The 15489-nt window shown below is 40.5% G+C and overlaps 1 protein-coding gene across 1 annotated transcript in view; it reads left to right on the plus strand.

Annotated features, from left to right (window-relative positions):
- The first annotated feature begins 674 nt into the window (after positions 1-674).
- Positions 675-15489, plus strand: part of GUCA1C (guanylate cyclase activator 1C) — a 39560-nt gene continuing 24745 nt past the window's right edge. Inside the window, 2 exon segments of the mRNA XM_013950066.2 lie at positions 675-737; positions 739-882. Of these exon segments, the coding sequence (XP_013805520.2) occupies positions 675-737; positions 739-882 (207 nt within the window).

Below are 15489 nucleotides of genomic sequence, written 5' to 3' on the forward strand. Positions count from 1 at the left end.
AAGCTCTAGCAGCTCTTACAGCTGCGTCTTCAGGTCTCATAGTGGGAATTTGCTTCACTTCTCTTGTTCTTTAACATACTCAGCAGCCTATCTTTTTCTTTGCAGCTCTTGTCCCACGAAAGATACAGTGGGAAGGGAAAGCAATTGCAACTCAGTCCACCCTTAAGAGTGACAATATGCTGTGCAAGCTACTGTAAAGAGTGTGTGCATTATCGTTATACATATAGCCCCTGCAATGGTGAAAGGACATTTGGGCTGGAGGTTTAGTTAGATCCTTGTGAATTATTAAAAGGTTTAGAAACTGTCCTCAAAGTCTCTCTGTGTTGCTTATTCAATAGGCAGACAATTTACATAACTTCAGCACTGTAGATGCCATTGCAAATTGGGCCACCATCTGCAGCAGCATAATTTGTCCTCATGTCATGCCAAGGCTCTGAGAACTGACTGGGCGTAAAGACCGTGATCAACTTATAAAACCTTGTTGCTCTAAAACTGGGCACTGGTAATCTTGCCAAGATGCTATATTTACTTAGTCTATATCTGTAGTGATCTGTAAGAGGTTTAATGTAGCTCTCAGAAACAGAGTTGGTGTTTGAATGGTTGTTGTTGGGAAGCAATTAGAGCAAAGGAGAATGAACATTTGGATGAATAAATACTGAAAAAGGGGTTTGGGAATGTTTGACACTAGGGGTGCCTCTGGATCAGCAGATGATATTAATGCCATGGAAATTCATCACTGACTGGTACACAAAATTTGTGAAGGAGTGCCGATCTGGACAGCTTTGTCTGCATGAATTTAAACATGTCCTGGATCTGCCTGGCCTTACTCCAGAAGCTAACAATTATGTTGAACAAGTATTTCACACATTTGACATGAATAAGGTAAGAATTCATTCTTAACTCCATGGCTTTCTTACAGCTGTATAATTTGATCTATTGGATATCACGTCTCAAAGCTCTGAAAATGCTGAGGTGATGGAGGTGATTCAGAGGTGATTAAATAGAAGACTGCTGGCAAAAAAATGTGAATGGCCAACAAACAATTTTGAATGCTTTTCTTCCAGTAAATTTTGCCTTTCTGAACATTATATACAGTCATTCCAATACATGTTGAATAGTTTCTCATCTTTGAAGCCTGAAATTCTATTATTATTTTCAGTGTGTGTTTGCAGTTGGAAGTTTTATTTACACAACCCTGATTACAGTGGGTTTTTTTTGTTTGTTTGTTTGTTTTTTTAAGCAGTAAGTGTTTGCCTGGCTCCACAGGTATTAAAGCTTAGGGAATATGCAGCATAGAAACAACATGATGCCTTCCCTCACCAAATGAAATATTTCGGCATTTGTTCTGAGCACTTTGTATGGCTTAGTCTGGTACCAGTCAATCCCCCTTTTCCAAAGACATGTCTGCCTCGTTTTGATCTTTCATCCCAGTTTTACTGCTTAACATCCCAGGTGAACCCAAAGGCATCCAATGGCTGTTACTGGCATTGCTGTCTCTTGTTCTTCCAGCTCAGTGTTCGTACAAGTTTCTTTCAGCCATGAGACCCATCCAGAAGACCATGCCTTGTTATTTTCCCCTTGGGCCAGAGTATCACTTCCTATCAAATACTGCAAAAGAAACGGAGAGTCGTACGCAATTCCAACAGCAATGTTTGTCCTTGACTGAAATAAGGTTTAGGTTGAATTGCCAATTCCACATCAACACTCGAAGTCAGCTTTCAACTGAAGGAACATGTGGGCACATCCTAATATAAAAAAACTACTGAAAAAAGAAAGCATTACTGCTCTCTACCCATGTCTTGACCTTAATGAATTCAGAGAGTGGTGAAAAATGTGCTATTACATTACATGCATGACTTTAGCAGGAGGTTAAAACTGATGATCCAAACTGTAGACAGAACTATTCCAGATAGCTTCAGTCTTTAGAAATGACCTTTCTGTCCTTTATTATGAAAATTAATTATATTTGTTTCACTGCTTTTCATTTTTCATTTGCTGAAAGTAGACGATACCATGTGTGCATCCTTTGCACATCCAACATTTAATTTGTTGCATGATGCCCAGTAGCCTAAGAATTCCCAGAGCCAGCACTTTTGTTATATGAAGTATTCTTGTTATGCTAATTTTCCCCTAAAATTTAGCTCGTCTTTTTTGGTATTACATAGCTCTCTTTTTAAAACAATTTTCAAGTACTGTTCCTGTAAAATCATATTCCACATGTGGTGCTTTCTTTCCAGACAGTTATTAGATGATTAAACATGCTGGAATGTGATTAAGTAGAATCATGTAACTCAGTAAGCATGCTAATTACACACTTACTGCTGGCTAAGTTGGCCAGCAAACCTCAAGTCCATTAAAATGAAATCTGATTGGGACAAAGCTGTCACTTTATTGTGTTATTTTCAATTAACAAATAATGTACTCAGGCATTGTGCTCCCCAGTAAAACTTTATCAGTGTTTACGTCCTTAAGCGCTGCATGTGGACAGTGTCTGAGCTCCCGAGAGCTCTTTCACTTTAGCTTTACTGTGTGTGCCAAAGGGCCCTTGATGTCTTAGTGCTACCGAAAATTATTTTCCAGAATTTATTTTAGACTAATATTTTCAAGGCAACTAGTGACCTGAAGTGTTTCAGAAAATTGAGCCATTGGTTTGTCTTAGTTACTTTTCAGAAAACTGGAAAGGGAAACAAACACTCCTTGAAAGTCAGGCCTCTGCCAGGGTGATAGCGCACCTGTGCACAACCAGGTACAGGCACAGGCAAACTCAGGATTTGCCATGGCGTGACTGAAGAGGGAGAGGGAAGAGGTAAGGATCCTTGAAGTAGCTTTGCACCAACAGAAGCGCTCAGGAGAACTTGTTGCTCCTCTTGATGTTGGTCTATATATTTTCAAAATGTCTCTTCTTCTTGGTAAATGGAGTATCAAGTTCAGGGAGCTAGAGCAGAATAAGCTCAATCGCAAACTTGCAGGGTACGGTTAGTCTTTCCCATCTTACCCTGCTCATCTTTCTCTACATTTTGTAGTCCTTGTAATGTTAAGTGTATTTAAAACTGTAATGGTTTTCTTCACTTTTTTATAATATTTTTAATACTGAGAATGTGTGTATAGATGCTGCTGTCTGCTTTTTTTATACATTTCGAGCATTATGATCCAACAGGTTAAAGTGCTTTTCCCTTTCTAGGTTATTTAGAGTACCTTTCCATAAGAAAAAAATTATTTTGCCAAGGTCAGTCTGTGTGAAGACAAGCTTTGTGTGAACCTGGGGCTTGTCAAAAATAGGGAAATAATAGGGAAATAATAGGGAAATAATAAATAGGGAAAGAACTCCAAACTAAAAAGGTGGGGACCTTCTTTGGTTTTGTCTTTGTTTTTTTTTAAAGTTACTAATCACAGGCCCTGCCTCCTGGTGCCTTAGCATCCAGTGAGTAGCTTACTGAAGTTATCAGATAAGAGATATGTCTTAAACTTAACAAGTTATACGCAGATCGAATACACAGGTCAGATATACACACGTAACACAGGCTGTTACATGGTTCCATCTATCAGTCTCTGATCTCCTTCTTCTGTCACCCTATAACTGTTTAATCAATTGGCGCATTTCAACCAAATTCGAAGGTACAGGAATTTCAGATACTTATTTTCTAAAGGTTTCATGAAAATTGGCAGCTGGGTAGCAGGGATACACCCAGAACGACTGCTCCTCTCCAGCAGAATTCAGCTTGTATTCATTGTTTAAGGCAGCAGCTGGCTGGCAAATAATCAGGCATTTGTTTTCTTTTGCCTGGTGAGGATAGAGGGTGGAGCTGAGGTACCAGAGCAAGGAGATTTAGGAGACAAAAGACAAAGTCAGTACAAATCGAGGCTGCTTTTGTTTTGCTGTTCCCAGAAGAGCTTGTTTAATTAATGTTCCATGTTAGACAGAAAAAGATGTTTCAATGTTTTATCTGTTTGGAAATCTTCCCCCCATTTTAAAGAAATTAAACAACAATTTGGCTTTTAGGGCTTCATAAAATCCACTGTAAACATGTTACGCCAGGCTTATAACTTCATTATTTAATAATGAGTTCCCAGCTAAAGATCTGATGTTGTTCTGATGCTGCTTTTCCCGTTCCACAAGATGTTTTAACATTCCTCCATTAGCTACTGTAATCCGAGGCATAGATTTTATTGCGTATTTTCTTAATTGAGCTGTTGCAGCAGAAAGTCCAGGAAAAGTTATTTAGAAGGCAAGATTGGAATGGTATGTTTAGAATAGCCATATATTTGAGATTGTATGGTCAGTATCCTTTTGCAGCCAGTGATCATATGAATTATGTGGCATCTACTCCCAGATAAAAAGCTGTCAGGTTTTTCCCCTTGTCCAATCTGTTTGTATAATTTAGTGGCTGGAAAAGATGGAATGCTTAGAGAAATGAGTTTGCTGAACTAGAGTGTTTTACCCGAATGTTTTACTTTTTCCTTTTTTATTAAAAATCTGACTATTTTTAATGAAATGACAATGGTATAACTACAAGATTCAGATATAGCACACAGCACCTGGATGAGTTGCAGCTCAGTTTTATTTCTCCCTTGCCTTGGATAAAGTCTTGTGAGAGCCTTACTGTAAAGCCTGTGGCAAATGAGAGCCAGGATCTTTTAAGCCACATGCCAGGGATTTTATTAGCTTCTACTCTGGGATTCACTCTGACTCTGCTTAGTTTGATATGATATGTATATTTTTCTGTTGTAATGTAGGTTTCCTGTGAAGCTATTTGATGGGACTGCAGTCAGGCTTAGCAAACCAATTCAAGTAAGAAAAAGTGATCTGCTGGCATTTTAGCCATCTGAGAGTAAAGTGTATGGGATTTTTACGGCTTGATACAGGCTTTCTCAGTAACCATATCCTCACTTTGTACTTGATCATTCTGACTACATCGACACTTCTCTAACCAAAGTAATGTCTGAGCAATGAAGAAAAGTCAGTCGTGGCAGGAGGAGACAGCTATAACTGCCAAAGATGGGTATAGCACAGTTGAAGCCTTATGTTTGGGAAGAGTGTTGTTAATGTAGAACCTGCAGGCATTTGAAGCAAAAAAATAGTTCATAGCAAAATTTGTCTCAGTATAGGGTAAATTTAGTCAGAGGAGTCCCCAGGCAATGTCACCTCAAAGAAATGTTGGAATTTTGTCCTGAAACATTGGCAGATCAGTGAAATTTCTTAAAACTTCAATGGTACTAAAACCTCTTCTTGTGACCAAACCCCAGAAAGGTTTCAGCCCTGATATTCATGGAATCACAGAATGGAGGTCATCTAGTCCAACCTCTTGCTCAAAGTAGGTCCAGTTAGATGAGGCTGCTCAGGGCCTCATCTGGTCAAGTTTCGATCACCTCTCAGCAGTGAGGTTCCTCAGTCTCTTTTGGCACCTGCTCCAGTGCCCAATCTCCCTCATGGAGGGAATTTTTTCCTTGTATTGAGTCATAATTTCCCGCGTTCTAGCTTGTGCTTGTCTCACACCTCTGGAAACAGTCTGGCTCCATCTTCTCTACACCAGTCCAGGAGGCAGTTGCAGGCAGCAACAGGGGTCCCCTCATCCTTCCCTCCTCCCAGCTGAAGGAGCTCAGCTCTCACAGCCTCTCCTCCCACGCCCTGGACTCCGGCCCCCAAGCAGCTCGGTGGTCTGCAGCTGGGCTTGCTCCAGCACAGCAGGTCTCCCTTGTACTGAGGAGCCCCAAACTGGACACGGTGCTCCAGGGGCAGTCTCACCCGTGCCAGATAGAGGGGTATGAGCACTTCCCTTGACAGACTGGCGGCGCTCGTGCTAACGCAGCTCTGCATGTGGTTGGCTGCCTTTGCTCCAAGGACATGCAGCTGGCTTGTGTGCAATTTCCTGGTCACCAGGACTCCAGGTCTGTTTCTGCAAAACTGTTTTCCAGCCAGGCAGCCCCAGCCCATGCTGCTACATGGGGTCACCCCAGTCCAAGGGCGGGATGTGGTGCTTGGCTGTGCTGAATGCCAGGAGGGTGCTGCCAGCCTGTTTCTCCAGCCCCCCTGGGTCCTTCTGAAAGGCAGTCTTGCCGCAGTGTATCCACTGCTCCCCCCCGAGTTGGTGTCTTCTGCTGAATTGCTGAGAGTGCACCTGATCCCATAACCTGGGTCACTAATAAAGATGTCAAACAGTATTGGCCCCAGTATTGATCCCTGTGGGACGCCACTAGTAGCCAGCTACAAGCTGGACTTTGTATTGCTGATCACCACCCTTGGAGCCCAACAGCCAAGACGCTTTCCTACCCACTTTATTGTCCATTTATCTAGTCCATATCTCACCAATTTTAATTTCACTTGATAAATCTGTTGTTACAGAAACCACATCAAAGGCCTTGGACAAAGTCAAGGTAAACAACAGCCATTGCTCTCCATTCCCCATTCTGTTCCACAACATCTCTGTTCAGTTCTCCACTGCTGAGCTGAAAGGCACATGCCCTCCTATTTTGAAAGGCAAAAATATATGTACTTCCTTGCAAGTGAATCATATTCTGAATCCATCTCAGTTGCACTTGAACAGTTTATATTTACTGAAGATTTGGTCTTGAGTGTTGAGAAGAAAACATATGGAGTAGTGCATTCTAGTAGATTAGATATTAAGTTTGCTTGTGCTACAGAAGTTTTTTATAGTCCTAAGTGTATTGCTGTAATTTGTTTTAAACAAAAAAACTTCTGTTTTAAAATTTATCAGAGGCTTTGAAAGGAAATGTGTAAAATGGAATTGTGTTTATTACAATTTTACTTTCTTCTAGGTGTAATTTTGTGGAAAAAACATGGGACATTCTAGTTTAGCTTCTTAGAGTGTTTTAAGGTCATGTCTCTCACCCTCCCTTCCTTAGCAGTTTCAAGATTTCCATGGGTCATACTGGAACAGCTTATTCAGGAGAAAAGAAATTCAAGGAATGATGTTCATTTCACCAAAAACCAAGAATGTTGCTCACTGATTAGCACAGGAGAACCAGGTTTTATCTAATAAATACGGATGCCTACCCTGTAGGTATCTGCTACATTTAAGCTTCTCTCCCAGGTATAAACCAATAGAAAGAAAGAGGCGCTTCTAGTTTGTGATTCATCTCGTTGCAAGACACCTGTCTAAACAGGCCAGATGAATCACACACTGGAAACCTGTATTTCTTTCTGTTAAACGAGCTTTACATGATTTACAGATGTTGTAGTGATGTGAATCCTGATGGAGGAGAGTGGACAATGCTGTAATTTTAAAACACAAGTTTTATATACACCCTTGCTGACTGTAAGAACAGATTTACCAAGCGAAATTAAATGCCCATCTAGCCTTGTATTATGGTCAATAGCAGATGCCATAGGAAAAATATAAAGACAGGACAACTATACAGCAATGCTTGCCCAGAATACCCTCCCAGTTTCCATGAATTTGTGGCTTATATTTCCAGAGCTAATGGTGGCAATTTTGTATTGAATAGCCATCAATGAGTTTTTCTTCTATGGATTTGTCCAGTCCATTTGAACACATGCAACTCATTTACCATCCACTGCATTGTGGGGCAAGGAGCTCTCCTGTGGAAACATCATGAGATTGCACAGAATAATGTTAGAAAAAGGATCTGTCCCTAACTGTCTCTCACTCTTTAAAATTTGAGTTGAAGTAAACTGTGCACTGCTCAGGAGCACTTCTATTTTGAGAGATTTTTCTAGAGAGATTTTTCATGATGCATTTAAGCCAAATAACTGTGTCTGAAGGCTTTATAACTGGTAAACCATGTTAGTGTGTTTTGCTGCTATGAATTATAAGAAAATAACCTTAGTTTTTCACCAAGTAGCTTCCAGATTTATGAAGGCAGTCTAAATTCAGTGGTTTGCCTATTCTTAAATGTTTGCTTTATGAGTAAACTTGCTTCTAAAACCTGACCTGTGTATAGTACAATCACAGTGCATTTGTCTTCTGGATTCTGGTCTTGCTATAGAAGTCCAGCTCAAGATCCTTTCTATGCTCAGCAGAGCCAAAGGATCTAATTTCAAGATGACTCAGCTCTTCACAGGGTTAGATGGACCACATGCGCTCTCTCTTCCCTTATGCTTTGGTGCAATAACAACCTACCCGCTTTGATCAATAGAAATTATTTAGCTCTTTCTTAACAGAATAAAGAAATACAATTTTTAAACTATTTGTGAAAGAAACCCTACATAAGTCAAGGTTCCTAAGCCCTCTGAAGTATCATAAGATTTAGGCATGCAAGAAGTCATTATTGTTTACACTGGATTGTCCACTACAATGCAATTTTACTTCTAGGCTTCTCAGAGGTTGAGAATTACAGGGTTAGTTTCATTTTATATAAAGTCTATACGTTATTTTTCTTCTGTTGGAGGATCAGATTTTGTCAGCTGCTGTGATGGTAAAATCAGTGCCAAATCTTTGACATTGCTGGATGAGGAAAAGAATTTGGGACGTAATCTCTCATAGTACACCTTTGGCATTCAGGATATGAGATTACAAGCAAATAACAGACTTTGGTGGGCCACAGGCTACTCCCTGAACCTGAAACCACTGAAGGTGTCCTTATAAACTTCCACTTTCCATGATATTGAAAGAGCCATACTTCAAATACTCAAATTTCTATCCCTGTATTATCTGAGTACCCGTCACTGAGACTGTATAGCCCTCACTGAGACTGTGTGAACAGAATGTGCATTAAGTGGATTATGCATATGAAGTTATATAATTACATTTCAGTGTCTCCCCCATGCTCTTACTGTTTCAGGATGAAAGCAATAAGAAAGTGTTGCTGGTTCTTTTTGCCTTAAGACCATATGGAAAGCAGTTATCTCAGGCTTGGTTTAGATAGCATAGATAAGTCAAATACAAAGCATGCATTTTTAATGGAAGAAAGAGTCATGAATGCCTTTAGCAGAAAAGCCTCCTTCCTAAATTTCCTTAGCTCTGTTTTATATAGTTTCTGAACAACTTTCAGGTTCTCGTGTGTGAATTTCACCAATTTTTGACTTTAATCTGACAGTTCATGTGAGAGATTATCAGAACATTTGTTTTCAAAACTAATGTTACACCCATGTGATCTGTTTGCATATAATCCTCCTTCAGTAGGATGAACACTTACTGGCACACACTAACACCAGTATCTCAGGAACTAATTCTTCCTATGCTAGAGTTGTTATATACATTACAAGTATTTTGCAGTATTTGTGACTCTCCCTATTTTCCAAGGGGCTGAAGGCAAAGTCCTCGAAACAAAGTGCAGCAACACTATTTCATGGTTCGGGGATCATTCAAAATCACCATAGCCAGCACATTTTTAGCGGCTGGAAGTTAGCGAGAGTACCATGGCTGAGAACACAGTGGCAGCAAACCTGGTGCAGGCTCTTACACAACATGAGCACAAATTTCATGTTTTGTCTTCAAGAGCATCTTTGCAGCAGTGGTGAGCCCCAGGAGCACTTTGAGGTGTTGGGTAGCTCTGGCCAGAGGGAAGGATCCAGATACTGACAAAACCTGCTCACGTTCAAACAGATCTGGAGGTGAGAGCCCTCACAGTTTCTCTTTCTACCTCATGCAGACCTGCAGCAATCATTAAGAGGTTTGTGGTGGTTTTGCAGTTCCTAGTTTGTGGCTGAGCTGGAGGCAAGCCCGGAAAACGCAGCAGCACTGCATGCCGGCCAGCAGCGCAGGTTGGGCAGGGATGAGTGGCAGCTGGCGCCATGGGTGCCAGGGAATCGGTTGGGGATTTTGCTGCTATAGAAAACCATCAATGGTAAAAGAAATTTATGAACCAGTGCCCTTCTGGACAGCTTACGCAGGAGTTTAAGGCAATACTTGGTTTACATGGTATGAACCTTCAGGCAATCATGTATGTTGAGCAAGTGTTTCATATTTTTGATGTGAATAAGGTAAGAAAGTTTTTGGACTATTTTTGTCATAAAATGCATACATTAGCGTGCACAGTAGAAGACTTTGTTGTAGTGATATCTAATAAGATGGGGGTAGATAACCAGGATTTTTTTTTCTCATTGATTTCCAGCAGCTGTGCAGCACTACTTAAATTCAGAAAACTAGATTTGTTGGCCTCATTTCAATGTTGTTTAGATTGCTACGAGAAGAGCTCTTCAAAAATCTACTAAATAAGATGAAGTTAGATTTCTTGCAGTTAGGACTGGACAAGAATCTTAAAATACTCATGTTCCCTCCCTTCCACTACTGGAATGTTATGTGAGTGTTTTTTGTCTCTACTTCTTCTTTTCCACCTTCTCCAAAGCAAAATCTCTTCAGAGCTACATGTTTTGGACAGCTGCAATGAATCCAAATGTTCTTTTTCTCTTTTTTTTAATTACCATTATTTTTACTATTATTTGAAAAGTTTATAAAACAGTAATACAGCTATTTTTCTTCCCTGCCTGCCCTCTAAAAGAAAGCAACCTTTAAAGCAGAGCAGGGGAAAGAAAATAGACTTGAGTTAGCATGCAAAAGATCAGAAATCTGAAGAAAGATAGTGCTATTTCTTGTAAAGGATAAAGGGAAAGAAGCAAGAAGTGCAACGAAAAAAGTAGAGCCAAAAAGTAGGAATAGACAGGAATAAGATAAGTAGGTACTGGCCTCCAGAAAGGAGAAGAAATATAAAAAAAAAAGGTGTTGTCCTGCAGAGAGAGCCAAGTCTACATTTCTCAGAGACAGAGGAAAGCACTGAAACAAGAACCATTAAACACAAATGTTGTGTTATTTAACAATTGCAACAAACTATTGTAATTTGAACTGGAGCCACAAGGAGATGCAAGTTGCTCAGTGTCTGTTAGTGCCGGGAAAGACAAAACATCAAGGAGAGCATCTCCAATCGATGCAACAGCACCTAGTTAGAGACAGTCTCTCCTTTTAATTAAATGTTTACTGATGTGTCTCTCCATTGGCTCTGTTTCCCCTCTTCCGAAATGCTTAAGTCTGCGGGCTTGATTGCTGGTGGAAAAAAAAGGGTATTTTAATATCCGAAGTTCTTTCAAATAGCTGTGCTGTGTAGGCAGATAAAGACAAAAAGCTAGGATTTAGAGTTGTTTAGGAATCTATAATGCTGTTAACTGGAAAAAGGCAATTTGTCTAAGCTGAAATCCTTTATGAAAACAGCTTGCAGCATCAAAATCTTCTCGTGGTGGAGGTTAAATCAGAGATATGACCCATAATACAGAGATTTTTTGGCACTCTAGAAACAAAAATTTATGAATTTAAATTGAAATAACATTTAAAAAATAAATTTAAACTAATGATAATTACAGAAGGTTGAAAATCAAGTGTTTAAAATTTTTTCAAAATTAAATATTTGATCTTTTTTTTCCTTCCTCCCCAGATTATCAGCATGCAAGAGGGGTTACTTTTCTTTTTTTATTTCTCACAGGTGGAGTCAGGACACCTTTTGGGCTTCTCAGATTTTCACTGAATGACAGAACCATTTCTTTTTGTTTCTAATAGGACCACTTAAAAGTAACAGTTTAACTGTCTTTGGACTGTCTTTCTGTCCTTATTCAGAAGTTGTTGGGCCCACTTGCTGTTCCCTTATGCCTGCAAGGCAATCCAGAAAAACCCATGAATTTGCAATAGCTACAAAAAAAGAGTATTCCTGACTCTGTAGGCATAACTGTCGTAGGAGAATATAACTTTCGAATGACTAGAAACCTTGATGCAAACAACAGTTTCAGGAGTGAGCCCTTAGTGCTATGTCTTCAACTCCAAATGGAAAGCAGAAAGTCAGTATCTCAGAGTACTTTCCATAATCATTAAAATGAAAACAAATGGACTATAAATGTGTTTTGGGGGGAGCGTAAGACTTGTTATTTCATTGCGCTCAGTCTCCTGGGTATTTATAGATACTGTAGTGTGCTGTACTATGTGTGGCTAACAAGATCAAAAGAGTCATATCTGTAAGTGGTTAGTTTAATGACAAAAAAGCCTAGGCTAATCTACTCACAACTAAGATAAGCACAATTTCCTATCTCATCACCAGGACATGTGTCACTGTGCTGTACTTAAAATCTCTGAGTCACAAATAATGGAGCAATAGCACAAAAAGGAATCAGACGTAACAGGCTCCTATAGATATCTTTTCATATGGTCACTGCCTTCTGTTTGTGTTTAAAACCTTTCACAGACCCAAGGAGTTGATTGCTGGTAGAAATATAATATCAGGTGTACAAGGAATTGGATTGTCACCAAAATTGTGCCAGTGCTTGATCAATGTTTTCAGTCAGAGAATGATCAAGCGATTGTACACATATTTCCACATGCTTTGCTGTGTATGCCATGGTTAAAATGCCACAGAAAGTAATTATGAGTTCTCTTTTTCTCTTCCCCATGCTTGTGTTAGGAGGAAATTGGTAGGTCCTCTCTTCTGAGGCAGAGATATTGGAAATTGTGTCCTACTAGAAACTTGCCTCATCAGGGTTTTTTCTGGTTTGCTTCTGGTTTATAGAGGAGAGGGAATCAATCCTTAAAAGCAAGCCCCCATTCTGATGAAGATACAGGAGGAAAGGCTAGCTTGGTCCTCCTCCTTATAACGTACATAAGGGGAGGAAAGTATGGTTTAGAAATTAAACACTCCTTCCAATTAGTAGAAAAGTGGAGGGTGGGCTAAAGGGAGAAGATGGTGATGCTCAGTTTGGGACTCCAAAAAAAAAAAAAAAAAAAAGTTAAAGCCTCCATGGGGTGAGTTTTCTGATCAGGGTAGCCCATTCCATCTCTCCAAGGAGGAGAATCTCCCCTTTTTGCAATTTTGTCTGCTGTCAGATGACTCTTTTTCAGTTGGTTAGCCTAGGTGGACTCTCAAACACCTCACCTAGCTCCAGTTTGAGCCGGGAGGTGGTGTCTGCCTTAGGAGACACAGGTGAAGGCTGAAGCTGGTGGGAGACGTGTCATAGCCGTAAACACATTGGGAGCTGGCAGTGCGTCCTGTGGAGGTAGCTCTCCTCTGCCGCTGAAGCGAGCAGTGGCAGGTGCCTTGTGAAGGTGCAACAGCAGCTGCAGATGCACTCAGCATCAGCAGGACACAGCGTCCAATAGCAGTGGGGTAGGGGAAGGGAAGGCACTGGAAAATGGGCGAGACAAGGGCAAAGTCCAGAAGCACGGGCTGAATCATGCAGGAAAGAGAAATGGCCCTTTTCAAAGCAAATGGCAGGTAGAAATTGCCAAGGAAGCAAAGAGGCATTTGGGATGGAGTGAGCTAGAATGGATTCAAAAACCAAGAGGAAAAGACAAAAAGTGAATTGGAGAAGTGACACAACTTTTAGAGGAGAATCATCCTAAGACGCTTTAGATAAGTTTTTTATTTGAATGCATTTAAAACTCAGCATTCATCACTTCAAGCTCTAGCAGTTGTCTCTTTTTGTCTTACACTTCAAATAGGTGGCATTCAGCTGAATCTATCACGGTCAAAGATGTGTGACCTCCTTGTTTTACAACACAGGGATTTAGTATCTGCTGTCTACAACTGAGTTACCACTGCTTTCATAATACCCAAGGGAATGAGAATATTCTCTTTTTCACTTACCTGCCATTTCTGATATCAAGGTGGTCTCTGAGAACCCTGCTGTGAAGTTACATAAAAAGCAACCTCTATTTTCCAACTCTATCATAAGACTACCTTTTTTTTACTTGGAAAGAAATTCAGATGACATCGTCCCTTCCAAAACTGATGAGATTTTATACTATTTTCAGAGCAGGATTAATGAATCTGATTTTTTTCTTGTATTTCCCTGCAGAGATAGTTTGCTATCCACAGTGTGCATTTTCTGTGCGCCATCTTCCCACGGTTTTGCAGTAGTCTGCCCTTGAACCAACAATCCTTCTTATTATATGGATGTCATCTTCAGTACAAGTACGCAGTTTAACTGCTGCCTGTTTGAAACTACTGTTTAATTTCCAGAGTATTATAGAGACTCCAGAAAGCTACTGCAGCTTCTTAGCATGACTAATGTAGTTCTCAGGAGATGCTGTCATTTTATCTGCATCTTTTAGCATCAGACCAGTTTGGTATGGATAGCTCATTTGCAGGTGCTTCACCGTGCTTCCTCTACACAAACTGGTCTCTATACCCTTTGTTTGAGTTCTTCAAAACGCCTTTGCTATATTCATTTCTTCAGCTCAGCCCCACATTGTTATGAATTGTCCTCTATTTATGAAAGTAGAAATGTGCCATTGCCATTGGCTTCAGGAACAGGTGATTTCTGTAGAATTACTACTCTTGCAGCACCTGCTTTCTCTGTGTGGGTTTATTAACAGCTGTCAAACTATGCAGCAGATTATAAATTTTAGCTTTTTTGTGCTCCATAAAACTCACTTCCTGTTTTTTTGTTTTGGGGGATTTTTTTTTTGTCAGGTGTAATATCGGCTCTTATATACAGTTCCAGTTTCTCACTAGGGGCAGGATGCTGTTAGACTAAACTATGAATCAAGTCACTTTTTCCCTGGGCATTTTTGCTGTCTTTTACAGGTATTTTAGTTATTGTTAAATTAAACTAACTAAAGGGGTCCTGAGAACAGGTATTAAATTAAAGTTGGAATGATCTTAAAGTTACATTTTCATCTAAGTTTTCTACCATACTGTGCAATATTTGACAAAGTCTGACTGGTGAAATATATGAACACAATTTCATTTCTAAGACCTCATTTTGAAGCCAGTGCAGCAGTCCCTCTAATTTGCCTCAGTTGCTAAGGGTACATTTTCCCAAGACTTGTTATTTGGAAGCTGGTAGCTGCTGTGTGGTGGGGGTTTTTTTTGTTTTTTTTTTTTGGGGGGGGGACAGGGGAGGAGAAATATGGGAGAGAAGGAAAAGGGATCTTCACTGATGTGACCAACTGCCAAGTTCTCTATGCCTCATTGGGATCCTGGGAACAGCGTTTGCACAAGGTGAAGAGATGCAAGAGCACTGTCATATTCTGAGTGGAACAGATTTCTTCCATGTCCTTCCAAGAAGAAGGATGATGAGCACTGGGTGAGTTACTGATGGACAGTTCTTCCCTAATCATATTAGGTAAAGTGTGTAGCCTACTTAAGTCACATTCTCTGGTGTTTGGTACAATGATTTTTCATTGCTTCAGGGACCTGGGCATGATAGCTGAAGAAGAAATGCAGGGTTTGGTCAGACTCTGCATACACAAGAGGCTTGTCTGCTCCTTTCCCTTCGGCTCCCTTGCCCGCGCTTCCTTTTCCTGTGTCACCCACGCTACTCCAGCCGATATTCGCCTGCAGAAGAGCAGTGGACTTGAGTGAAGGCACTTACCACTCTGTAGAGAAGAGCATTTCACAGCATGGCAGGGACGCTGTTGTGTTCCCCCACTCCCTTTTTACCTCAGCTCAGAGGCTCCCTCAGCTCTCATAGGTGGTCCAAGCCATGCAAGGACTCTCCTGCCCTCCTAGCCATGGCAGCAGAGCTGAGCTCTCCCAGCCCAGGGGTCTCCCCTGCACCCTCAGGCACCACTGAAACACAATCCCTGGGATCAG

Source organism: Apteryx mantelli, chromosome 1, assembly GCF_036417845.1.
Source record: "Apteryx mantelli isolate bAptMan1 chromosome 1, bAptMan1.hap1, whole genome shotgun sequence".
Lineage (NCBI taxonomy): Eukaryota > Metazoa > Chordata > Aves > Apterygiformes > Apterygidae > Apteryx > Apteryx mantelli.